Genomic DNA, 27826 nt, shown 5'->3' with positions numbered 1-27826 from the left:
TTATATTTTTTTCCAAGCGTGTTTTACCAATTCCAAACCATATCAATCTTAATAACTATTATTAATTTTACATATAATAATTTATAAGTTATATATGTTTATTAACGAGGGCTGGAAATGAAAAAAATGCCTTATATTCAGGTGTGCATAATTATTATTAAGCAGGTTTTTTTAATGCTCGTTGGGTCAGTATAGTCACACAAAAAAAAAACAGTTTGAGAAGAAAAGACACGTTAACTGCAAAAGAATCAAGAATTAAGGTGAAAAAACTACGCTATAAAGTTGCTTTGCAATGATTTGTATCGTGAAAAGCGCTATACAAATAAACTTGAATTGAATATATATATGTTTTAAAACACTCGGCCATGTCACACAGCATTTCTTCACAGCAGGAGGAGTCAGTGTAGTTGACCTTACAGTAAGAGTGGAGACAGAATTCCTGCTATGGTTTTTATGAGGACCATAAAGATCTCCAGTAGAAGCAGGGTCTCTTAGGACAAGTTCCACTGTACATATACTTCACAGGCTGTGTTTGTGCGGTGGAAGACCCCCAAGATTGGGCTGTTAACCAAACTCAGCGATGCAATGTTGCAAGCCTGACCCCACCCAAAGCCAGTCTTGCCATACACTTGAGGCCGTTTATCATCCAGGCTTTTCTAATCTGTGCTGACTTGCGCCTCGTCCCTGGAGTCTGTCAACTGTCAGGCCAGGAGGAAGACGGCTCTGACAAGGACGCCATTAAAGATAATTTACAACATATTCTTGTATTTCTTGCGGTTACATGAGATTTTCACAAAGTTCAGGTTCCTGTGATAAATTAAATGCATCATCTCATTCTATACGATCTGTTGTCATTATGACTAAATTAAGCATGAATGTCAGTGACTATAATGAGATGAGGAGTAAATGGCAGCATCATTTGTGATTGCCATCTTTAAGAAGGAATATTCCCGGGTCTTATTCGGGCTATGTTCAGTCGGTTGAAGAAACTGGCAACAGCATAATGGGGATTTGCTTCTGGTGTCTCTGGAAAAATAACTAATTTTAGAGCCAGAAAAATATAACTAGTGCTTGACACAGACAGGAAGCACAACCTGGCCTCCAATCCCAGACAAATAATGAAGCTGTTATAAAAAAATAAAAAAACATACATTTAAAATAAAGTTTACAAGAGGATATCGTTTGATACGTCATTTACTCAGGAAGCCAAAAATAAAATAACAAGACCAAGTTGTTGCTTTTTTCTGACTTTGTGTGACTCCAGCAGAAGGTTTAAACTCAAACATCTGCCATTTTTGACAGTATAAAGTTCACGGCCGCCTTCGTCCTGAAACGACAGTACACATTCCTGCTGTGTTTGGACTACTTGACCTCAGGAGACAGTGTGGAGTAGTACGAACCATCACTGCCCCTTACAGAGGTATTAAGACAGTGATCATGGAAAGAAGTTCAAGAAAGTCCTTGTTTTCCAGGGCATTTTGACTTTAAATGAGACCATTAAAACCTTGAGACTGATAACATAAGTTTGACTTGACATGCTTGATGATAAACACAAGCAACCACATATCTCACTACCAGGCTTCAGAGTTGAAGATTAACAATTAGAATGCATTTTACGCTCAAATTTACATCCAGAATTTGAATTGAGATTGCAAACAGAAGACAGAATTATAATTCTAACTGCAGGGGGAAGAATTACGCAAATAGATTTTCCAAATAGAAATTCCAACATCAATTCAAATTCTCATTTCATGAACTGAACGATGGGTATTTTTCTGCCCAGCCCTAGCCCTCTATAGACAACAATATAGGAAACATAAGACTCTGAAGCTTTACTATTAGAGCTAAATCAAAAGACGGCGCTGCATACAGTATTTAATGCAGTGGAGATTGTTTTAACACAATGAATCACGACAGCACTCTACCAAAGCACATCACAGCAAGCCACAGGCCTGTTCCCACCCATTCCTGCTGCCGCTCCACCCCGGGATCGACTGCATCTGCGGTTACCTGGGCCGCCTTTCCTCCAGATGAATTATTGGGTAATGGATCTCTGGATTTTCCGGCCTCAGCACTTCTCTTCACCCTGCTGGCCTCCGTTTATTAGATGTGGCCCCTGTAAATTTCTTCAGCTGGATCTCTCGCTAATGTTTGATTCATATCACTAGCAAAGGTCAAGCTATCCACTCTCAATAATTCAATATCCACATACTCTCGAGCCTGGGTCATATTAAACGCGGGAAAGGGGCAGAGATGTTCAGCGAGCCATAGACTGTCAAAGCTGAATGTCTTTTCTTCCATAAAGACGTGACGAAACTAAATCCTTCACAGGAATGCTGCATTGCACGCGAAACACTAAGGAAATCTTTGCTGAAAACCTCACGCTGGTTTATTTAGAATAAACCAGGCTCGATAAGCATGAGATTTTCAGCCAAATTTCTGGTGATGCTGCTGACTGACCAAGGTTAACCCTAAAGAGTCTATGTATCATATTTGCTTCACATATTTCTAAGGCCTCAAATGATCAACGATCAAAACTTTGCTGAAAAACCTGTTGTGCACAATCTGCTACAAGCCTTCTGTCATCTAATTGACAGTTCATACTTTTTTAGCAAGTAAAAGGCCTTTTAGTATAATTAAAAAAATGTCTCCTATCAGGCCTTCCTGCTGTGAAATCATTACTGAATTAAAAAAAAACAGTCAATTCAAGAAAAACTTTTATATTGTTATTTCAAGATGAACACTTCACTGCAGTGAAGCAACTTAAGTTTACTTGATTATGCATGCCATTTTTTAGGGGATTCAATGTATCAAATGTAATCAGGTTTTTGAGGAATGTTTATTTGTTCATCGCTCAATTGTCATTGTATTGCAATGCATTATATGTTTCCATATCATTGAGACATATATTATTGGGAGATACAGTGACAACAGATATTTATATGTACTCTATTTTATTTTATTCATATGCATATGTTTTAATTACAATTTTCGATAAATCTTTTTTTCAGTGTCAAAATCTCAATGATTAATATTATAAGCTATCAGAACTTTTTCCCTCCTCAAGTATGAGATCCATATTTCATATTATGTGAGGCATAAAAACCTCAAATATTAATTATGATACTCAACAAAAAACACATGCAAACTGTTTTTTTTTTGTCTAGGTTCAATGAACTGTATCATTTTATAAAAAGAGATTTTTCTGTCTATTATTTCATATGTCAGCAGTACATTAGTCAAGATTTCTTGTTGGGATTGTGGTCTTTTTAGAAATTGGTGTGGAATTCTGGATTACGGAAAGGGAAAAAACAGACTAGCCAAGTATTTAAGAGATAGTAATTGGGATATTTGGCGATCTGAGGCACTTTTACAGTGCCCAGTAAACTATCCCATCATGCACTACGCTGGGGTTTCATATCCCGCCAGGTTTATGACTCAGCCTGCACTCAGATTTATGTTCTACCACCAAGCCGCTGAGACACACTGTAACTGAATCGCAGATGCACTAGTGGACGATTTTCGCTCTTAATTGTTTTCTCTATTCCTCTCTCTTTACCAAAGACAAATCACGGCTTGCCGCGAAAGACGTTTTCCACTACTATTCTTTCATAACGTGAGTGTGCGTTCACCGCAGAATGACAGCACGCTTTCGGGAGATCTATGAGGAATGCGCATAGACCAGGCACGTGCACAGGTAGTGCTCAACCTGTGCAGAGCACATGCCCTTTTTGCCCTTACACTCCGAAGTGCCCTTTTTTTGGTGATGGTGTTTTTAAAAAAATTCAGCCCCCTCACAGTTGTCATCAAGGGCAAAATTAGCTATATAGACCAAATTAATTTTTTGAACCAGGCTGTAAACATGTTTTTTTCTGCTGTAAAGTTGGGCATTTTAACATGGGGAGTCTATTGGATTGACTCCCTTTTGCAGCCAGCCTCTAGCAGCCAGTTGATGAATTACAGTTTAAGTCACTTCCTTGTTGGCTTCACGAGAGAGAGCGGGAGGTTGCCGCTTGGGAATGCGACAGAGCGCCACTGACCTCAGCTTCACACCCACGTGTGGAACCAAGCGTCGCTTCCTATAAAAAGTACCTCTGGCCGGTAAATACGATTCGTCACGTAGTATTTTAATCAGGCCGGAGCGATTGATAGTCACAGCTTGTCATGTTAACTGTGATCATCATTCAGAGCCCTGGGCATTCCACGTCTGTCAGGTGGGTGGAAAGACTCCAACGCCTGTGTGAGTTAGGAGTCTCAAACCTGAGCGTAATCTGCCTCTGCCCACCAACGAGGCACGTATAGATCAGTCGCGGCGACGGTGCTGGCAGCTAATCCGAGAACCGGTTTTGATGTATATGGAAATTGATCCGGTTTCCAAACTGATCAGAGGTGGTCTCCGGTCTGAGATGCAGTAAACTGCAATCACTTTACTCACAAATAGACAACTGAAACCAATCAAAGCAGGATATTATGAGCCACGATGTTAATGGAATATTGAGTTTCGAAAAACGCGAAACTCAATGTGGACAAACACTCTCTATCCTGAACGTAAGATGAGTTCTTCCGGTATGACAGTTTTAATTCACAACTACGAATGAATGAATAAATGAATTAATCGATAAAGGAATTATGGGTGGTCAAGCTATGCATGAATGGTGAAGAATAATATTGGAATCAATAATAAGAAACTGAGAGTGAGGGAGGGAAAAGGAGAGAAAGTGTTTGACACACAAAAGTATTTCCTCCCTTCTTAAACTGGATCCCCTCTGTGGAGCAGAAAGAGAGACCACAGAATAAACTTATGGCGGAAACATATTCTATGCAATTGTGTGGTGTCAGTTACATAGCTAACATGCTTTCGTGCATTACTGTGGCGGTAGCAAACCTCAGTACTCAAGGGGGCGATAGAGTTTCCTACTTTTAGAGCAAAAATAATAAAAATGAAAAAATGGTGTTTTGAACAATCTTATAATTAATGGTGAAGACAATGCATGTACTTCCAAGATAAAACACTTTTAAAAAATATAATTTTTAACATAATTTTCATTGTGTCACATGATCCTTCATAAATCATTCTAATCTGCTGATTTGGTGCTCAAGAAACATTTCTTATTATCAATGTATGTTTTTCTGTAAAGTATGTTTTGAGGAAAGAATGATTTTGGATATCTAGAAACATAGGAGAAAAGGCAGTTGTGATGGAAAACTGTAAATGTAACCAGTTCATCCATCTCTGTTACTGTGAAAGCTGTCAGAATTACCATGTGGCAGATGGGAAACACCTCAAGCTGTGTGTAAAGAATGCCCGCTCTTTCTCTCTCTCACACACACACACACACACACACACACACACACACACTGGTGGAATAGTTGTTTCTAGCTCCCTACGGCCTCTACGGTGTGTCTCTCTTTTGTTATTAGCAGCCTGTGCAATGTGTTTAATAAACTTCTCGTCACTGGCTGTCTCTGAGAGAGCTGCAGTGCTCTGGCCAGCCAAACCCACACTCTTCAAAATAAAGGTTCCAAAAGGGGGTTCTGCAGTGATGCCATAGAAGAACAATTTTTGGTTCCCCAACGAACCTTTCAGTGAACCATTTTTTTTTCTTATTGTGAAGAATATTTTAATAACCTTAAAGAAACTTTTGTGCGATGAAAAGCTTCCATGAATGTTGAAGGTTCTTCATGGAACCATCAATGCCAAAATAGAAACTTCATCTATAAGAGTTAATGCTTTGCAGTCGCCACAATACTAAAACTTCATGTCAACTTCATGACGTCTAATGGACATATTTATTCCCAACGTTTCCCTAATGAGCTTGCTTTAGAAAATTTGTATTTTCAAGCAAAAGTCCCATCAGCGTCATTGTCCGTTCCAGCTATCAAGCTTGATCAAATCATAATGTTAGTAATGAGAAGCCTGTTTACAATCCAATTATTATTTTTTCCAGGACATCTGCATTTCCAGCCAGTGCCCACAAGATACACACAACAATCTGCTTTCATCTGCTCTGGTTTTATACCCATTACAAACATTACCCACCTCTGATGGTCCAGAAGCATGGCACCAAAAGCTGGCACATGTGATGGGTGCTGGCCTGTATGTCTGTGAACATATGTGACTTCTGAGGCTCAGGCTGTGGAACACATTTGTACAATCGTCAGAAACATGTTCTGCTGATCCCTCCAGTCCCCTTTGAGTCAGTCTGCCATGTCTGGGCTCACAGAGGCCTTGAGAGCTGACCATTTACACTGCCAACACCACTGGCCACAGATCATGGGCTTACAGGATTCATACTGAGCTCCACCGAGGCCAGCTTGACTCTTTCTCACTTTCTCTGCACACTAATCTCCGGTGGTGGAACTAAAAGTAACTTGCAGAAGTGACACTTCCAACTATTTCCTAACTACATGCTCAGAAGCACAGTAGTAGCTCAGCGTATTTCAAAATAGTGCAACAGTTCAGTAAAACCAAAGCTACAGTAAAGAAGTATAGTATAGTTAGGGATGCACAATACTGGTCTAAACTTCTATAGTAACCTTAAATCCTGTGGAAGTACATGAAGATCAGCACTGTTTCAGCCCCATCAGGACTCCTCATTCCATTCAAGACAGGCTGATCTTAGTGGAATTTATTGAGTGGTGTAAAATTTTTGCAGTGCTCAGTGGAACGCAGAGTCCACAGAGGAAAATATAACGGACATTGTTCTCTGTCTTTGGATGATAAACGCTTGAATTATATCGTCAAGCAGAATTATGAAAGAAAGGCACTGAATTACCGCAGCATAAAGGAGCTGTATTCTAATGAAGAGCTTTTCACAGTGGAGAGCCACAAAGACGGTGATTAATTCTGTTGTAGCATCTCATTAATATCACAGGGAAAATGTGTGAGGAACATCCAAATATGGAGAGTTACTCAGACAGCCTTGTGCTTTCAAGAAACGAAGACTGACACTGAAAGAGCTCATTTCTACTGTTGCTCTCTGAATGGTCTCGGCTTTTGCTTTCATTACACGCAAATCAAAAACTGCAGCAACGATATTCCTCTTCTATTCCACAATGAAGTAAATGCCACTCTCCTTCAGACAAAAGGAGATGTTTTGAAGAACGTATGAAAAAGAACAACGTGAACCAGGGTTATTACAGTTGCAGTTAAATGTAAAACCATAAAAAATTCAAATAAAATTTAACTACAGTTTTGTTAGTTATTTCTCATTGAAAAGCTTGTCCTAAAAGCTTATAAATCTCCTTTGTGCATTTGCATGCTCAAATTTGTTGCATAAAAACATTTTAACCAGATTAGACATCCAAGTGGCTTTGAGCAGCATGTGATAAAAATGTCTCCTCAGTAATGGCTAAGTTAATAAAAATTGACAGACTGGGAATATAGTGCACAAGTCATTTGGGAAAAAAAGAAAGGAAATAGATTCTTGTCACTTGTCACGTCGGTTTTTGTTTTGTTTTCCCTGTGTTCCTGCCTCCTGTTTCTTTATGCCCTTATTTGGTCCTTCCGGTTCCTGTTCCCATTTACTTCTATTTATTCCAGGTGTTCCTTGTTATTAGTTATCCTCCTCACCTGTCTGCCCCTCGTTATCTGCCCTATTTGAGTTCTAGCCCATTCTGTTCTCCCTTGTCTGGAATTGTTGATGTCTACCCTTGCTACGTGTGTTTTCCTGTTTCCCTGGATATTATTAAAGTCTGTAAGTTTGAATTCGACTCTGCATCTCCTCATTCCTTGCTCCGTGCTCCTCACAGTAGTGAGCCGTGACAATTCTGTTATCAATGTTAAAAAAAAAATCTACCTATATTCATTGGGGTGAAAAGCTATTTTCTGTTCAATATTCATTTGGAAACCAAAAAACGCCCAAGGAAAGTCTGCGATAAAACTAACAAAGCAGCTGCAGCATAAATCATTTTATGGGACTAATAGGACGATAACGGAAGCTCATTGTGAAATAATATGAAATACTTCTCCAACCACCTCCTAATAAACGCTGTGGAACTCTGGGAAAAGAGCAGAGAACTTAAAAAGGCAAACTGCTCCTCTGTGTTCACTCTCCGTACCATTACTGTAGGTGCCACTCCATTCTGTTTTGTTTCCTAATGAGCTTCGGAGTTAATTGGAGCTCCGACACGTCTCGTATTTGAACATATCAGTTCAGGAGTGTGGCGAAAACAGAGGACCCAAAACTGAAACTAAATGAATCACATGAGTGAACTCAGAATAGTGCGAGAAAACTTCAAAGGCCTGCGCTGATATCCACCGGAGACAGTGGAGAGATATGAACATTTTGGGAGTTATTATGAGCAGGCATAATAGTGTGAGCTCATTACAGAGCCATCATAACAAACTTAAACCCACCAGAAAAGAGACAGAAAAACTGCTGCTGTTCACAAAAAATGCACACAAAACACAACCTGAAATACCTTAACCACAGAGTATTAGCAACAGGAAGGCTTCACAGCATGCAAAACACCTGGCCAATGTCATCATCTCCAGCATCTGGTCAGACCATGGACTGTGTGTCTCTTGTTCACCACTGGGATGATGGGTAATTAAGATGGCCTCTACCATAGCCTTTAAATCTCATTTGTGCATTCGCATATTTAAATCTGATGAGTAAAAACAGTTTGATGTCCCAGCAGCTTTAAGAGCAAATGACTGAGGGGATGTTTTTAAGTGAATAACAATTTAAACTTCAGCATGGCCCTCACAGAATTGCAAAATCACAACAGGTCACATGCATGAGGTGTCCAGTTATCATATTGTTATTTATTTATACTCTTAAACTATTTTTAATTAACTGTTGCGTTAAAATTGTTTTTGGCAGTCTTATCAAATAATTAGTCAAGAAAGATGGTGAAATATTGTCTGATTCATCTACAAATGGAATAGTTTTAAATTAAACTTTAATAGGACAATTTCAACATGGAAAAAAATTATAATAAAATTTGAGCACTAATGCAGTGTTGACTTCAATAAACTCAAGAGAATTAAATCAATATTTCATTTTGAATCGATTGCATCATGCTGGTAATTGATCGATTCTGCACAATCGTCATGTTAAAATTAGTCAGAAGCTTTAGGGGTGTACTTAAATCCTGTTACTATGGAAATGAGCTCAATAAGTGACCTTTAGCAATTAGAATTTATGTATTATTGATTATGTGTCTCAAAACCTAATTTATACAAAAGCATGTGGCTTTAGTGTTCTAGCACACTTCCTTTCTGTAACCGAACACAGAAATAAAGCATTTAACTGTGGTTGAGTGAAAATCCAATCATAAAGAAGATGTAGCTGCTGAAATGGACAAAAATTCAGGGTCAGGCTGAGCGTGTCTTTTTTCGGGTTCACTTCCTAAGCGCTTCTCTCTCTCTCTCCCATGTGTGAGACAGGAAATAATTAAATTAGCGCAGCAGTTTTGCATTGATTTTGTGAGGACCCTTGCAGCATTAATTGACTTGAGCAAGCACATCTCTCTCTGAGCACATGAGAGGTAAAACAAACAAACAAACATAAACAAGCCACATTAATTATGAAAGCTGCTGACTTCAGGTGAATTGATAAACAGGCTCAAGCTTCCTATAACTCTAATTGTGATTTTACTAGTAACTTAAAGTGTGGGTGTGACATATATATATATATATATATATATATATATATACAGTATATATATATATATATATATATATATAGTGCAGTGTTATTTTTTAGATACTATTATAGTTTTTGTTAATATTTTGAATTATTTTTAATTTTCATTTTAGTTAAAATTAGTAATTTTGTTGTGTGTACATAGTTATTATTAAATCTTATTACATTTTTTGCTTAGATAGATAGAACGATAGATAGATAACATAGATAGATAGATATAGATAATTAATACTACTTTAATGACAATAAGCCTTACTGTAAAGCATATTAATCTCATGCATATTACAGTAATTTAACAAAATAATTATAATTTTTTTTTAATGTGTTTTCAAATGATTTAAAAAATGTTTATATTATTATAATCAATATTGAAAACAATAACACTAACAATAAAAAACTAAAAAATCTAGATGCACTATGGTAATGAGAATTTGTGACTAAATTATCATAAAAATATTTGCACAAAATGTGCATCTCATAATGCAGAACATCTTAAAGGTTCTAAAATAGGCTTAATCGTCTTAATAGAAACCACAATTTCTGATTTTAGAATGAAATGTAACCTGATTTATTTTCAGTCGCTCACACAGGGCAGTAAGAGTGGCTGTGGTCCTGTGATTACAGTCTCGCTCTACCTCTCATAAAAGTGTCACGGACAGAGGACGTGATCATGCTGCAGTGATGGCATCTTCAGTCCAGTTGGCATTTAAATTGGGAACATGACATGCTGTAATATAACAGAGCGAGGGGAGGGGTCTGATGTGATGTCCTCTGAGACTAACCTCTCCAGCTGAGCCAGAGTACTACAGAGAGGCAGGAAGCCAGGTGGGCCGACAGGAAGGTGAAAGAAAGTGGAAGAGAAAAAGACAAGCCTGCCAAACACCTGGCTCTACTTAGAAGAGAAGACAGCGGCAATTTGGCAGATAATGAAAGAAAATCAAATATTCTCACTCCAAAAAAGGCAAGACTCACTTCTCTCTGCCTGTTCAGGCCAACAAAACTACTCTTACTACTTCTGCAGTATGCAATATGTACACTGTGGGATTTTTTTGTTATTCTTTTATTCTGTTATTCAGATGTTCAACATTTAGTAGCTACAAAAAAGCATATTGCAGAGTATTATATTATATCTCACAAAGCACTGCACTCAACATGACCGTCCATTCCAAATATGATGAATAAATCAGAAGTATTATGCAACCTTTGGACTCATTATTAGATCAGACTGCTAAAAGCTGCCATTTTTTCAAAAAACAAAAACTTAAAAAAACTTGAATGAAAATGCAGAATAATTATAGCTATTACTGAGATGAATTAGATGCAACTTGCCAAATTAAACATGCAATATGATGATGTTATGTAGTAAACTGTTGTTGGAAAGTACATTGCATAATACACACTTGGGGTCCAAAATTAACACTCGGCAAGCAGCAAATATGACAAAAATTTGCTTCGTTTTGTATATAATATACATAACTTGAGTTGCTCACCAGTCAGCCATTAACTTTATTAGGAACTGCAACATAATAAATGGTGTCAATCTAATTTTAAGCATGTTTATCTGAATTTCAGTGTCTTAAAGGGATAGTCCACCAAAAAATTACAATTCTGTCATCACCCTTATGCAGTTCCAAACCTGTATAACTTCTGGAACACAAAAGAAGATATTTGAAAGAATGTTGGCAACTAGACAATTTTGGCTTAATTTTCTTCCACTGTACGGACAAAAAATACTATGGAAGTCAATGGGAACCAAAACTGGTTATTAAAATTGTTCAAAATATCAGCATTTCTTCAATAGTTGTGTTCAGCAGAAGCAAGTCAGTCATGCAAGTTTGGAACGGCATAAGGGTGAGTAAATGATGACAGATTCATTAAATAAAATATAATAATAGATAACATTATTTTAAAAAAGCACTGCTAGTAAGAAATACTTACCGGTGTAATTTTTCTTTGTTAATTTGTCATTGGCAGGTGTGCCAAAAAATAAAATAAATAAATTTGGACCCTGTGCATACTGTTTAACGTGCTAACTTAAAATAATAGAAAGTACATAGTATATACTGTTAGTATGCAGTGAGCAGAAGCCTAGTTTTCCATTGCACACACAGCCTCTTTCTTCCTCTCCTTTTCTGAAGATCACACGCTGACGGCAGAATGCACTGTGCCTTCATGTCAGCTAACCTTGACATCTGTCTCTCACACATTCACAGCATGGGATGAGCAGTCACACACACACAGTCGTTCCCTCCAGCTAGCTTTCCGCTCATGTACTCGACGATGCACATAGAATCTATAAAGTCATTCCCCTTATGAAGAGTGAGGTGTCCCGTGTTTGCATAACGCAAGGTCATCTCGGATCTTTCTAATGCTGATCCATGACATCAAAGAATGCAGACTCATTATCAACAGACCCCTCATGCATCACTCATCTCACATGAGTCAGACGAGATCGGACGACGCCGTCAAAGTTGGTCAGAATCTCCTGTGTCAGAGATTGTAATTCGCGCCATCTTGAAATGGCGGAAGACGTAACTCGGGGGAGAAGAATTGTTAAATAAATTATGTTATTTTTGTTTTCTTTGTGCTCAAAAAGTATTCTCGTAGCTTCGCAAAACTGAAGTTGAGCCACTGATGTCACATAGACTGTTTATCGATGTCCTTACTACGTTTCTGGACCTGGGAACATTACAGTTGTGTTGCTGTCTATGCAAGGTCTGAGAGCTCTCACATTTAATCAAAAATATCTTAATTTGTGTTCCGAAGATGAACGAAGGTCTTACAGGTTTGGAACGACATGAGGGTGAGTAATTAATGACAGAATTTTCATTTTGGGGTGAACTAACCCGTTAAAGAACACAGACACAACATCTCATTTACATATCGACCTACGCAATATACCAAGCGCAGCGCAAATTAGCGTAGTCGCAAATAAACAAATAAAGCTGCCACAGTATGTTGAAAAGAACCAGAGGCCAAAAAATGAAGGGTTGCATGAAGTTTTGATAGACCAGGTATTGCGTGACTCCTAGTTGAGGGTTCCAAGTCGTCTTAACTAACCCTTTAAGTGAATTCTGTACTTCTGTTGTGGTCAGAGTATGTGAGCGGAGTGGAGCGGCAACAATTTCCCCTCCGCGCTCCAAGCATTCAATAATCACTCCGCTCCGAGTTCACCATTTCCCGCTCCTGCTCCACTCCTCGCTCCACTGATCAGAAACACCGCTCCGCCTTCGCTTTCGTCTCTACTATGGTGAAGCTGAGGGTTGTAGTTACTTCAGAAACGGAAAGAATATGCTGTAACTTTTCCGTTTTTAAGCTGATAAATCACAGGACAGCATTGACCAAATTTTCTTCATTCCTGAATGTGTGTGCGCGATCTGTTTGTTATGTGTGAGCTTGTGTGTTCTGTCCGTGTGCAGCAATGTAGCAGCACATTAGTTTCGCGTGGAGATTAACAAACTGTACAATTTACAACATGCGATATGCCACACCTGTGAGGTGGATGGATTATCTCGGCAAAGGAGAAGTGCTCACTAACACAGATTTAGACAGATTTGTGAACAATATTTGAGAGAAATAGGCCTTTTGTGTACATAGAAAAAGTCTTAGATCTTTGAGTTCAGCTCATGACAAATGGGGGCAAAAACAAAAGTGTTGCGTTTATAATTTTGTTCAGTGTAATATATTTTAAAATTGTATTTATTCTTGTGATGGCAAAGTTTAATTATTAGCCATTCGGTAATACAGTCTTCATAAATCTCTTATATGAATCTCTTTTTCTCTCGCTGAGAGAGGCCTGTGTAATGTCAGAGATGCTCTTCCATGCAAACCTAAAGTCGGCATGTTTGCTGAGATTTCCTTTGCCTACCAACAGCTACTTTAAAACCGCAAGCCATGGACTTAATTAGCTCATTAAGGGGAGGCAGTGGAAACTCTGCCCTGGTTTCAGCATTAGTCAAAGTCACAGGAGCAGTACAGAGGAGAGGCCAATGGAGAGAGAGAAAGAGACATACGCTGTTGACATGAGTAATGTTTGTTTAATCAAGAGACGTTCAGCCCATGGAAGACCCTTGTTATTCCATACCGCCCTGCTCGCTTCGATGGATTTCTCTTTATTGTGACTTCAGGAAAGACTTCAGCTATGATGTTTTCCAGTGATTAAAGCAATAGTCATTATTTGCTCACTCTCATGCCATTCTTTTTTGCTGAACATAAAAGGAGATGTTTTGGCAGTAGGTTCATACTGTATGTTCCAGCTACTCTTTTTCATACAATGAAATTGAATACTTACCAGAGGGTGTCAAGCAAAAATGCACCGTAAAATGCCATAAAATGCCATGTGTGCGCAGTATTTCAAATCATACAACAGATTTGTGAGAGGAAATTAAAAAAATAATAATAATAAATTAAAATGTCCCACTCCACCATAGCACGTTTTTTCATTCACAGGATTTGAATATTCATGAATGTGAATAAAAACGTGAATGAAGGTTTAGAATGATTATCAGTAAAACAGCAACAATTTATTTCTTTTCCAATGTTATTTTAGTATCACTGCAATGCTAGTAGGAATGTTTTTATTAAAAGTTTTAATTAGTTTTTATATTTCCAGCTTTATTATTTGATGTTATTTTAGTACATAAAGTTAAACTAAATAAAAATAAGCAATGTCTCCTTGGCAACTGAAATAAAATAAGTGTTTTAATATATTTTATTTTATATCAGTTTAACAATTATTAACATTTATTTTAAGGAACAAAAATGTTTTAGTTTTAGTTAATAATTACTATAGGTATTTTCCTCTCACAAAGCTATCATATGACTTTAAGAACAACACAATAACTACATTTACTTACAATTACTTGAGTGGTGGTGGTTTTGGAGCACACTGAAAATGACAGCGTCAACATATTACTAAACTTCTAATTTTTTTCTCCAGAGGAATTAACATCATACAGGTTTGGAACAACATGAAAGTGAGTAAATGATAACAGATTTATCTCTGTCTCTCTTTTTTTTTCAAGTGAAATATCCCTTTAAACCACCTTATTCCTCAGGGCCAGCAAAACTTGATGTATTTCTATTAGAAATTCAAAAAGGAGTCTATAAAATGTAAAATCAAACAAAAATGACATTATCAACATAACCTTTTATCCCATGCCAGATTTCTCCCAGGATCTTGCTTTTCCTCTGCTGCTGGACGCAGTAAATGGCATGCCTCTTTTTAAATGCCAGATTTCGTCTCACGCTGAGGAAGATCGGGCATCTAAGCGAGACCTTTGCCTTTCGTCTGTTCCAGCAGGGACGCGCACTGCAGTTAAGCTGTCACACCGCATGAACACCAAGGTAAAGCTGCTCAGAATAGACACAGCAGGAAACAGCAGCCCGACACGCGGCCGCGGCAGCACCTGTATTGACTCGTCCTCCTCCGTACCGCAAATAACACCAGACAGTCATTTTAAAATATAGCTTTTCACGGCACACACACAAAGCCCTCAGTATTTAACGAACAATAGGAGGAAGGTGTCAGCTCCTGAGGGCTGGGGAGGCTGAACCCAATTTTACTGACAAGAGACTCAGGTTATTTCAGGCAGGCCCTTCTACGGTCCACTTACATGCTAATACTGCAGTTTAGAAGTGGAAACTGTGTGAATTCAACCTGTTATGTTTTTTTAGAATACAGTTGCTTATATGGCTCATATCGAGATGGCGATAAAATTTATGTTGATGATAATAAGCTTACTCAATATGGATTATTCGAATAGCCTATCACACAGCAGAATTAAACATGACAAAGGCCAGTCAGTCAGTCATTAGGCATGTTGCTGATAAATCTGATAAAGTCTCTGTGTGAATGAGTAGGGCCCTATGATTTCCGTGATGTGGAAAATGCAGAAGGAATCGCAGAATATACTGTATAATGCGGAATGTCATGGCATTTGCCAAATTTTGGATGGATACATCAAAGTAGGCCAGTACACACGCGATATGGATTAGTGTCTGTGAATATTATACGCAAAAATGCCATTTAAATATGAATCCTGCATTTTCTGCATGTCTGACTGAATAACGCAGACTTGTTGTGTTATTTACTGCATGCATGCGGTGTTTTCAGCTTCTGCTGCCTCAATATATGAGTACATGAACACATGAACATAATCTTTAGAACTGCTCTGAGAGTCACTTCATCAGCATTTTACAGTTTCTTAAACCTAAAGGTTTTCACGGCAACCCGTCAAAATTAAAGTTTGGTTTAACTTGAAGAAACCATGACAGAAATATTACTTAATGTAATAATGATAGTACTACTACTGCTAATAAAATTATTATTAAAACATTATTTTTAAAGGAATATTTACCCGATAAAATAATTTACCAGAATTTATTTAGCAGAAACATGTAAATACACAACAGAGTATGTCTGGAAAAAACATAAATAAATTATGTTTACATAATATATGTTAACATAAATATTAATTATATATATATATATATATATTATAAAAATCAATTAATTAGAGATGGTTTTGATTATTAATATTGAATTAATCCATTAAAATGGAATCCAGAAAATTAATGGAAAACAGAATTTGATAAAAATAAAACTGAATTTGAGAAAAAATAAAACATATTTCATAGGGCGTTAAAAAATGTTCGTTTGTTATACTTTTAATAAACTATTTAATATTGTAATCATGATTTCAATTAATTAGACATGCTTTTTGATGAATAACGCAAAGAAAGAAGGTTTAATTTTTATTCTCACTGTAGTATTGTTGTTGCCGCCCCCGCCATGTCGTGAAGGCGCTGTGTGTTTCGTTGTGAAAGCGAAACTACTTTGTTATCCGCTTTGTCATGCCTGGAGCTGATCCGTGCTGGTCGATGAGGAAATACATCAACTTCGCGCTGTGGATCGCCGGATCGGCTTTCACCGTGGACGAAGCGGAGTCCAGCCCGGGGTCGTCACATGTGGTTGCCGCAAGCCCTCCCGCCGCCGCTCACTCAAGCCGGCCTCCGCTCACTCTAGCCCGCCGGCCGCTGCTCACTCTAGGCCTCCGGCCTCCGCTCACTCAAGCCGCCGTGTGTGACGCAGTGTTTCGCTGTGAAAGCGAAACTACTTTGTTTGGCCTTCCAACTACTTTGTTTGGTCTTCCAAAAGAGGACACGACTAGATTTAGATTTCTGGTTTTATGTTTACGCGGCGCGATGCAATGCAACGCGTAAAAAGACAGTACAAGTCATTATAATCCGTAATTATGTCCCAACTGGATGCAACAAATGCCTCGTTTATAATGGGTTTTAATGTTTTTGTCTCGTCACTCCGGCCGGGACAAGGCATCACAATATGGTAAGGGGCGTAACATTTCCGTCACACGCTTGAGGTATTCGGCCAATCACAACGCACTGGATAGCTGGCCAATGAGAGCACACCTCGCTTTTCAGACCGACGAGCTTTGTAAAAATCGACACGTTTCAGAAAGGCGGGGCATAGAGGCGAACCAATAATGTACAGTATGTGGAAAATAATGTGTTTTTTGAACCTTAAACCGCATAAACACATTTCATTACACCAAATACACAAAATAATGTTCTTTTTAGAAACATCATATGACCCCTTTATAAAACAGAATTTGCATCTTACTTGACAAAATATAACAAAATTCAATGTTTTGTTGTAAATTAATTGTTTTATTTTAATTTGATTACATTTTATTAAATTGTTACATGTTTATTAATTAATTACATTAGATGCCATATTTGATTATAAATGTGTATTAAATCATAAAACAAAATCCACTAAATTCGAGGTAGGTACTCTGTGGAGTGAACTGTGAACAAACAAGTTATGTTTACATTTATTCTCAAGGCCTAACAAACATGTGCAAAGCATTTCCATTAATCCATTAATCATTACTAAATATTGTGATAAATATCAATATTGTATGATATGGAGAAAAAAAAATATTCGGGTAATATTTTTGGCCATATCACGCAGCCCTAATTTCTTAGATGCACTCGTTTTAATCTTGCATACTATTCAGGACGCGAAATGGGATGCAGCGATGGGTTTGATTTAATCTGCGCCGTATTCTAATCCCATTCCATCTGTCTTTCCACTACAGTTTCCCTTCTGTCTCATGTTATATATCATTAAAGAGTGGCAAAAGCCCAAAAACAATATATCGAATGAACTAGCATTTTCCCAGTGCTTTCTGTGCTGTATTATGTTCAAGGGACACCTAATATTAAATACATCTAGAATCCTGCACCATAATCAGAAAGTTGCCAAACGCAGTCTGTGGGTGTTCCTTCTGGGGGTATTAGCCGTGAAGGAATGAGCGATGTGATATGGCAAAAACTGCTGCTGCTGCTGCTGCTTTTGTTTCTGTAGGTGAGCAGAACGCATTGATGCAACAGGAGCAATTAGAGCAAAAATATTCACACATGTGCAGTGCAGTGGAACGGCTCAATTTCATTAAGAAGTTATGTCTAACGACTCATAAAAAAACAGAAGCGCTGGTGCCATATGTTCTGCAAAAAAAATATATATATATTAGGGAGAGAAGGCGAAAGCCTCATTAGCTTCTTCCAGCATGTGTGCCAACTACAATGTTATGCATCAGAAATGCATAACCAAAAGTTCGTCCACGGAGAAAAAAAATATTTAGCTCAAAAAACTCAAAAAGTGCATTTAAAAAGAAAAAAAATCATAAAGCTTCATATTTCTGCTTTTCCACACTCCAGCGACTTGCCTGCCAGGTTTCCACTATACATTACTGCAATAGTATAAAAAATTATACAAATTCATCAGCGTTAATTGACATCAGATGTTATTTATAGACACTAAATTAGAAGTAAGTAATGCACAAGATTAGTTAATACATTTAAACATATCCATCACTCTTTGTTTGTCTGGCTTCTCATATTAAAAGGTTTTGCTCATTTATGAAAGGGACAACACGTTTCACTGAACAGCAGAGTTAATAAATGTTTGGAGTGAATCGTTTGTACTCCTGGAGGAGGGGTGTGATTTCAGTTTTCATTCTTGGCACTAAAAGCTTAGAAAAAATTATATTCCATACTAGTCCTTGTTTTCCCGTTTTTAAAGAAACACGACTCTTGTAGAAATAAATATCCAACTGGACAAATTCATCTTCAGGGTGGTCAAAAGTAAAAGAAAAAAAAAAATCTAACAAGAGACACAGATAAACTTAAAAGAGTATCAGAAGTGTTTTCTCAAAAAACACCCTGCAAATCATTGCCAGCGCCTCAGGTAACATCATCCCTTCATGCCGCCTATAAATCCAGAGTTAACGCTGAAATGCAAACCTCCCCCAAATAATTTTGAAAGAAATACTTTTCCACAATGAAAGCGTGAGGTGAGAGCATGTGGTTTGGATTACAGTAAATCTAAACCGTTTCACGGTGTCTCAGGAAAACCAGGAGTAAAGGAGATCATTCCAGCTCTGGGCCTGAAACGCTCCTCTGCAATCTGCTGGCCGCTTTCTTCACTCGTGTCTCTGAGTGCTGTGAGATTTGTAGGTCAGAGTGGCCTGTGCCATGAGACACTTCAAAGCAATGATGACCAGCATACACTAAAAGCAAAGGGACAGGCAGAGGGGCAGTAAAACATCCTTTACAAGATCACTCTATGCTCTCATGATATCCATCTATCTATCTATCTATCTATCTATCTATCTATCTATCTGTCTGTCTGTCTGTCTGTCTGTCGATCAACACACACACAAATATAATTAATTTTTTTTAAAGAAAGCTGCATTTATTTTATCAAAAATACCATAAAAACAGTAATACTGTGGGGGAAAAAATAAAGTAACTATTGTTTTTTATATAATTTTAATATATGCTACATACCATTCATTCCTATAATAACAAAGCTGAATTTTCAGCATCATTACTCTGGGTGCTCGATAAACATTTCTTATTATTATCAATGTTGAAAACTTTTTATTTGTTATTTTTTTTAGATGACTTCACATGTTGTTCTTCAAAGGTAAGGTGTCATACGGTCAATAAGACAAGGTACAATGTCACACTTTCATGACACCCATCAAAACAGTCCATTACACACTCACACATACAGCAACACAGCCGGACTGTTTTCTGGAAGTGTTGTGCACGTGTACAGCTGTGTGACTGATACATACAGCATGTGTACGAGTCTGTGCATGTTAAACTCTGTGTGTGTGTGTTTGTGTGTGTGTGTGTGTGTGTGTACAGAGGAGGTAAGCGGCTGGTGCTGTGTGTCTGGTGGGAGAAAGGATGTCACTGTGATTTCTCTGAACGGAATGACACAACTCTCAGAGAGGGCTGGCCCTGCTGTGATATGCTCTACTAATTAAAGACAGCGCTGGGGCCCCGTGGGGACACACACACACACACACAGCTGACATGGTCCATGTGAAGCCGGGCTCATCAGGAGCTAAATTAGAGCTAGGTACTGAAAAAAAACACACTACAGTTCCTGACTTAAGTAACTAAATTACCAGAGCCATCCAAAAACACGCACACACAGGCTAGTAACTCCCAGCTTTTTGTTGGTGGCGCTTTAATATGGTTCATAATCCTGTGGGAAGTGTATCGAGTTTCTTTGTACAAATGGATTCATTAAGGAAGGCACTATACAGTATTTATGGAATCTGAAAAAGTAATGCGGGACATCCATTTAGCAAGCATAAATTAATAAATTATAAACAAACTAATTAAATTTTAATGTTATTTTGCCATGAAATATTAGGGAGAAAAACATTTACTATGACATGGAGAATTTTTTTTTTTTACAGCACACAAATGATCCCATTATCTCACTGCATTTGTTTAAGTAAAGGCAGATGCTGGCGGTGAATGGCGGTCATGGTCTCATCAAGGGTAGGGTTAGAGACACTGAGGTCAAGTAAGGAGATACTCCATATTTCAGAACGCTACACACAGCTTTTGTTATTAAAGTCTGTTTGACAGCAACATTCACAGGGCAGAGAGAGAACGAGAGAGCAAGAATGAGCAAGAGAGAAAGAGTGTGTGAGAGAGAGAGAGAGCGAGAGAGAGAGGGGGAGGGAAGGCAGCACACAGCAGGATGTCATTTCCTGACCTCTGGTTCTAGATGCCCATGTCATCTTTATACTTGACAGATACTTTGCTGCCCCTGGAGATCCGTCTAAAAATAGACTGATCTAAGATCTGCTTCATAACGCACTCTTTATTTGAGATGCTGCAACAAATGTGAATTTTAAGCAATGCAAAAGCTTTTGTTTATATTAGGGAAGCACCAATATTAAAATTCTGACCGATATTGATGAGGCAATAATTATTGTTATGTTATGTAATTATATTAATGTATGGACGATAATAAAAACGAATAAAAGGCTGATGTTAATATTTTATACTATTTTGTCAAAATAAATGAAAAATAAAACACTAAACCAATTGATTTAAATGTTACAAATGATGATTTTTTTGTGTGAAAAATGGATATAGGCTACATTTTGCGACTGGCTAATAATTACATTTAACAATGTTGTTATATTATTAGCGTTATTTTGTTTTTTTATTTATTAATTTTAGTGAACACTACATGATGGCAAAAGTCATCTAAATACAAATACAGTGGAAATGAGCATACACAACATCAAACAATGTGAATTTATTAAAAAAAAAAAACGGCACATAATTGACATGGTACCAATATAATGTGCATGCCTAATTTGTATACCTCTAATATTCTGTTGCACAAAGTTTAAAACTGGATAATATGATATAATATAACATCTCTTCAGCCCTTTTAGAATATAATCTAAAGAGCAACTAATTTTGGTATGACATCACCTTGCCATTGCTGTCTCTTCAGGAGCGTATTTCCACTAGAGCAGGGGTGCCCAACCCTGGTCCTGGAGATCTACCTTCCTGCAGAGTTCCGTTCCAGCCCTTATCAAACACACCTGTCTGTAATTATCAAGTGCTCCTTCAGATCCTAATTAGTTGGTTCAGGTGTGTTTGATCAGGGTTGGAGCTGAACTCTGCAGGAAGGTAGATCTCCAGGAACAGGGTTGGGCACCCCTGCACTAGAGCAACAGGGAAGAAAGAAACAATCAAACAAAGAAAACAACTATTTAGGACTGCAGGAGTGATAATTGCTGCTACAGGGAATAAGATGTTCTTTACTATTACACAATGATCAATTATTTCCAGAAGAAAGCCCAAACCAATGAAAATGTAATGCCATTAGATAGACAGACAGGTAGACCGATAGCTTCTCTTGTGTTGTGTTGGCATATCTGCAGGGTGTGGATGATGGTGTCGTGATATGTTGTGTTGTCTGCACGGCTTGTCTAGCACAGTTGTTTTAATGCAACTAATGAAAGCGCTCATCATGATAATTGCAGTGGCGTTTGCGGAGTCTGAGGACTCAAGCGCCTCGCATCTCTCTGTGCCGCTTATTGTCTAGTCACAACACTTCAGTGAAAGTACGCACACAGGTTGTGGTTTTAAAGGGGTCATCGGATGCCCATTTCCCACAAGTTGATATGATTCTTTAGGGTCTTAATGAAAAGTCTATAACATACTTTGGTTAAAATTTCTCAATGGTAGAGTAAAAAACACCTTTATCAGCTCCGTTTTCAGCAAGCCATTCTAAGTCCATGTTGCTTTAAATGCTAATGAGCTCTGCTGACCCCACCCCTCTCTTCCGTGGGGTGACGAGCAGACTGTAAACTTCAGCCGCGAAACTGGCTAACTAGCACGTTATTAGGAAAGGCGATTTGCAAAGATTCATAAAAAACCCTTATACTCACTTCTTCTGTTGATGAAGCTGGATCACGAATGATTCGCGTGAATATAGACGCATTTAGGTAGATCAGGATCGGCGTATTCCCTTCAAAACGAAAGTAACGTTAATCCTCTGCGTCTTCAGCGGCTCAGATGTCGGGAGTAAATGACGACTGCTATGTTCATTATTACATCCAGCAATAAAACATCTCAATTGCTTAATCGGAGACATTCTTGTCTTCCCCTGCACTGGAGTCGACACAATGGCGGACCGATGACAGCTCACTCAGGGCGGAGCTAAGGTAAGACAGGCCTGTCAATCAACTATCGTGGGAGGGGCCTGTGCAGAACTACATAATTCTGACAGGAATCTCAGAACAGCCTGATTTGAGAAGGGATTAAAAAAAAAAACACTGGGTGGATTTTTATCATTATAGGACGGATGTTGTGCACACACTTCCAACACACATTTATGTTCAAACAACTTGTAAAGTGAATTTTGCATCCGATGACCCCTTTAAAGCACATGCAGTGCTATTTCCGCATGCGTTTTACAGCGCAAATGTAATTTTGACTTGATCCACTTCTGAATTGTTTTACGCCTAATATCATCAAGCCCTTTTAATTTTCAACCACTCTACTCCAAACACCTCTCAACAGTTTTCATGATCGATTCCCAATGGATAAAATTGAGTCTCACCTTGTATTTTTTCTCATTGATCATCCAGAATCACTCTAAAATATATCACATTACCAGTAAAATGCCTTACACACAACTTCAAGCTCATGTATTGATTCTCCTGCAGCTGGAAATAAGACACTCATAAATGTCATGACAACAGCAAAGTTTAGGGCTGATGCGACATTTCATTTACACAGAAACAAAGCCTAAAACCTAAGCTTTCCTAAAACTTTACTATTATTTTGCTGACATGCAACTAAGAACTGCCATTTCCTTAAGGACATGCAAATCCAGTTATATCTAGGATGATGTCAGGTAAAATAGGCCAGGAGGTAAAATATGCCAAATAAGGTTGGTGAGTCACAGTGCTTTAAGATTCAATATTCAGTCACCGCTAAACTATTCTAAACAGTTGCCACAATAGTATAAGACATTCATCAAATTATTTGATTGCTCTGTGTTTGCTAAGGTGTGCAGGACAAATCCTTTTACAGAGGACTGAAAGGAAAACGTAAGACACCCTGACATGATAATAGCAACATTTCACATCACATCATTCATTTCTTTGTTCACAATGATGGCTTTGAATCACTGGCCTATTTTACTGTAACCGAACATAGTGGTGCTGACAGGCACGGGACAAGACTTTTGACATTTAAACAGCTTTTGGGCTTAAACAGTAGTTTTTTTTTTATTTTTTTTTTACATATTTTAACCTAAAATAATAGAAGGGACCAGACTTAACACAAAAAGTGCAGTCTGGAAAATGTGCAGAGACAAAACCAGAGGCTTCAAACCAAAAAAGTGTCCTTTTTTTACCTGACTTCACCCTGTGTGGTCAGACTCAAACACTAAATATCTGCATCTCTACTGCAGAAATACGAAGAAATAAAGAAAAAAGTTACGTTAAAATAAAAGTAATTGACTTTAAGCTTAAAATTCAACCTTAAATTAGTTCTCTTTCAGTACTGTATCAATTAAAATATTGCAACGCAGAGAGTTTATGAAAAGGCTGAGAAGCATACATCTAAGACCACTTGCCGACAACACATAAAAGCATAACTTAATTCACGGACAGGAAGGCATTAATAAATTAATGCATATGCGGATGCTGAATAATACAGCACACAAAGGAAGATTGAAGTCCTACCTGGTTATGGCATGCCACTTTAACATTTAATTCCATTTTAATTTAATAATAAGATTAAGCTAGTTCAAATAGTTATTCTGACTACTTCATTACATATGATAAGTAAACAATTAAATGTACCTTGTAAAACTTAAAAAGAAACCAGTAACAACTGAAATAGAATCAGAAGAGAATAGTTCACATCTTAACCACAGACCCCCATAAAATTCAATGGCAAAAATATGCAATTTGTTACCAGGATAGAAATAAATACTATTACTGAATAACTAGGCTAATCAAAAAGATACAAATCACTACAAGAACGCATATTAGCAAATGAGAAACAATGAGATATTGGAATACTTAAATTAAGTAGTCCATAAAAATATTTATTAGTTCGTTTAAAGAAAATGTTAAAACGGCTTGCCATACTCAGATCGCTTATTGTTGCCAATTGTGATCTAAAAGTCACATTAGTAGAAACTATCAATATCGCCGGACAAATCAACTACTACAGAGTCTACCACTCTACTAAATCTCTACAACTGATCACATTTGACAGGAGCTGCAAAAACATCCCTCACAAGCACGAGGAGGAAACTTACCTAAGAGCAGGGCACAAGCGCTGGCAGACATCACGTCTCCGGACTGAGAATCCTACAGAAACGTCTCCTTTGCTCCTCAAAACGAGCACATTGGGTCATTAAAATGGTCTCTCAGTTTTGTTCTGACCATGAACGGAGCGATATCACCGGCTGAGACCATCAAAAGCATCTCCAAACGTCATGAAGCTCCTTCACAAACGCCCGTTTCCTCCGAAGAGAAGTTCTCATTGACTTCAACTAGGATGCGTATCTACGATCTCCGTCCTCTCCTCCGCCTCTTGCTCTGTGTAGGAAAGAACCACGGGCTGGTAAAGGTGTGAGAGGGGATGGGGAGACCTCTGCAGTTAAAGGAGAACACTTTCCGTTGCAGATTTCCTTACGGGACACATGTAGATAGATGACCATTGGATGCAAGTCTCTTTACTGCTCCTGCAATGAAATGATTGCACTTTATAATAAGCAAACTTTATAATAACCGAAATTTAATTAAAAGCCATTAACAAACATTGCGCTTATCAGAGCAGTAACCAATGCATATTTAAATTAATATATAAACGAAAACGTGAAGCTACATTTAATGACATTTTGAATTAATGAATGATATAGGCTAGCCTAAGTGTAGTAAGCCTAGGTAGGCTACTATATACTGCTAACATAGTAGCCTAGCCTAGTTAAACATGTTATAGTATAAAATGTTACCAGTTGATTAATAAAGAGACGAATGGATTTTAAGGAAAAGAGTAGCGTAATTAATCTGGCTGGTCATATCGATAGTTTAATGCGACTAATGTGGCAATTAAGAAATACTTCTCCCAAAAATGTAAATTCGAGTTCTAAACAGTATAAAAACACCATAAATGTAGTCCATATTTCTCTATATTCTAAATCTGAAGACTAATGATAGTACTGTGTGAAGAACAAAATTAAAATTAAGACGTAGCCTATGCTATTTACTCATAATCTCATGTGACGTTTTTGGCGGCAAAGCCATTTTCGCATGTCAGGTATATAATGAGTTTTTCTTTTTAGGTTTATGCTAAGTTTTCATTTAAGAACATTTAGTATCTGTTAGTAAAATGTGAAAGGTGGTGGACAGATATGGGTTTTAAATAAATAAGTAAACAAACAAACAAACCCACCAGATAAATTCACAGATTTAATATGTCACACCTGCAGCTCGAATTAAAGAGAGTAAAGGTGGTGTGGTCACATTTACCATTCTTTGTCAAATTTTCTCTGGAAAAATCTTTTTTTTATTGTATTATTTAATTTTATCATTTTATTATTTTTATTTATTTATTTTTGGAACATGCTTCAGGGTTCAAGTTGCGTCAAGCTAATTAACCACTTTGACCAACAGAAAGCTGCTTTGTTTGTGCTTCAGAAATCACTACATTATTAACAATGGAAAATGTATGTTTTTCGCCCACATGAAAAACGTCCCAGCGTATTAAGAGAACTGTTAAAAAAAGATGGATGATGAAAGTAAGGTTATTCCATGTCTAAATGCCAGACATGTTGTTACACTACATTGACTAAGATTTCACAATGGAATACTTGCTATTCAACAGCTGTTATAGGACTGAAACAGCAAAAAATTTACAAGTTAGTAAAAAACTGTGGGACGTGTGTTCATATATACATAACTCATATGTGATCATCTGATGGCTAACCCTGACCTTACATGTCAATCAAAATGCAAATAACCTCTTACACTTTCAAGTACAATGTCCTCAGTTTCTCTCCAAGGCGGCTGGATTTTGGTTTGTGTACTGCTGAAGCTTTCTGACTACATCTGCATTGATGGAACCAACAAATAGTTTTTCATTATAATGCATTATGGGATTATTTTTAGTTGCATGGAAAACTTCAAAGAGCAACAGTGGCCTGTTTTTTTCCCCTCTGATTATTCATGAAGGTCCCCTGAAAAGGAGCAGCGAAGGAGGACAGGACTTATTGCCATGACCTGATTACAGTTTGCTGCAGATGCCGATTTTACAGAATTTTCATATTTTGGACCAGGCAGATGCCGCATCTTAAAGCATCTGACAGCTTAAAAAACAAGCGCAAGAGTTTCCAGGCTGGTTTGGTTACTTGTGGTGGAGCCAACCACAAAAAGTACAATATGTTTCATTCCACTATCAATCGACTATTTTGAGTTCTGAAGATTGAGGACAAAGTTCTTTGTCATGATTATTAATTCATCACGGCCTCAGTTACAAGGCACTCAAGTTTAGCAACTAAATTTAGGTCAGACAGAAAGGAAATGTCTAAAAACAAAATGTCCACGTGTCCCTACAAGAAATTCCGAAGCTTCTTTAGAACACACCGAAGTCATTGCATTATTCATGAAGGCCTTAAAACTTTAAAACAATCCATTAATCCATCCATTCATTTCCAAGACTCGAAAAATGTCAGGGGCAAAATTGGTGATGGTTCGTTGAGTGGCCAATGAGACTTCAGCCTCAGATTTAGATTGAAATGAGCTTTCTTTCTGAATTGTTAGCCAGCGGTCTTCTGACAGACACATTAAAGGGAGGATAGACAACAACTCTCTACCAAAACCTCCTCTGGTTTTAGCGTTTCAGACTGAGAAATTAAACCCTTCATCATCAGGGAGAGCGCTGTAAATCTGCAAGCTCTCTACTGCTGCAGAATACCCATAATTCAGAGGCAAGTGTTCATTCATCAAACCACTCAATTAATAACCTTCCCTGAGAGCATAGCAGGGATTAATCAAGATCCTTCTCCAGTATGGCATTGGAAAAATTTGAAAGATATCCTAGCCTGAAAGTGGGAATATGATTCTTTTTCCGCAGATTTTTCCATGTACTCAATCTTTCTGGCATGTGGTGTTGCTAGAATTTGTGGTGATGAAAAACGGGAGGTCCGCACCACAGTCTTGAGCTCTGATGGTACTGGTTCATCTTTATATTTTTCCTTGATTCAGTCTGAAAGCACAATCAGGACACGA

General features: G+C 37.7%; 1 protein-coding gene across 1 annotated transcript in view; it reads right to left on the bottom strand.

Moving 5' to 3' along the window:
- Positions 1-25118, bottom strand: part of LOC107688917 (CXADR-like membrane protein) — a 53338-nt gene extending 28220 nt beyond the window's left edge. Inside the window, exon 1 of the mRNA XM_016486749.1 lies at positions 24853-25118. Coding sequence (XP_016342235.1) covers positions 24853-24883 — 31 coding nt within the window. The 5' untranslated portion in view covers positions 24884-25118. The remainder of the gene's footprint in view (positions 1-24852) is intronic.
- Positions 25119-27826: the final 2708 nt, after the last annotated feature.

Source organism: Sinocyclocheilus anshuiensis, unplaced genomic scaffold (assembly GCF_001515605.1).
Source record: "Sinocyclocheilus anshuiensis isolate Anshui unplaced genomic scaffold, SAMN03320099.WGS_v1.1 scaffold393, whole genome shotgun sequence".
Lineage (NCBI taxonomy): Eukaryota > Metazoa > Chordata > Actinopteri > Cypriniformes > Cyprinidae > Sinocyclocheilus > Sinocyclocheilus anshuiensis.
Note: the sequence above shows the minus strand (reverse complement) of the source record. Positions and strands in the feature narration are given on the sequence as shown.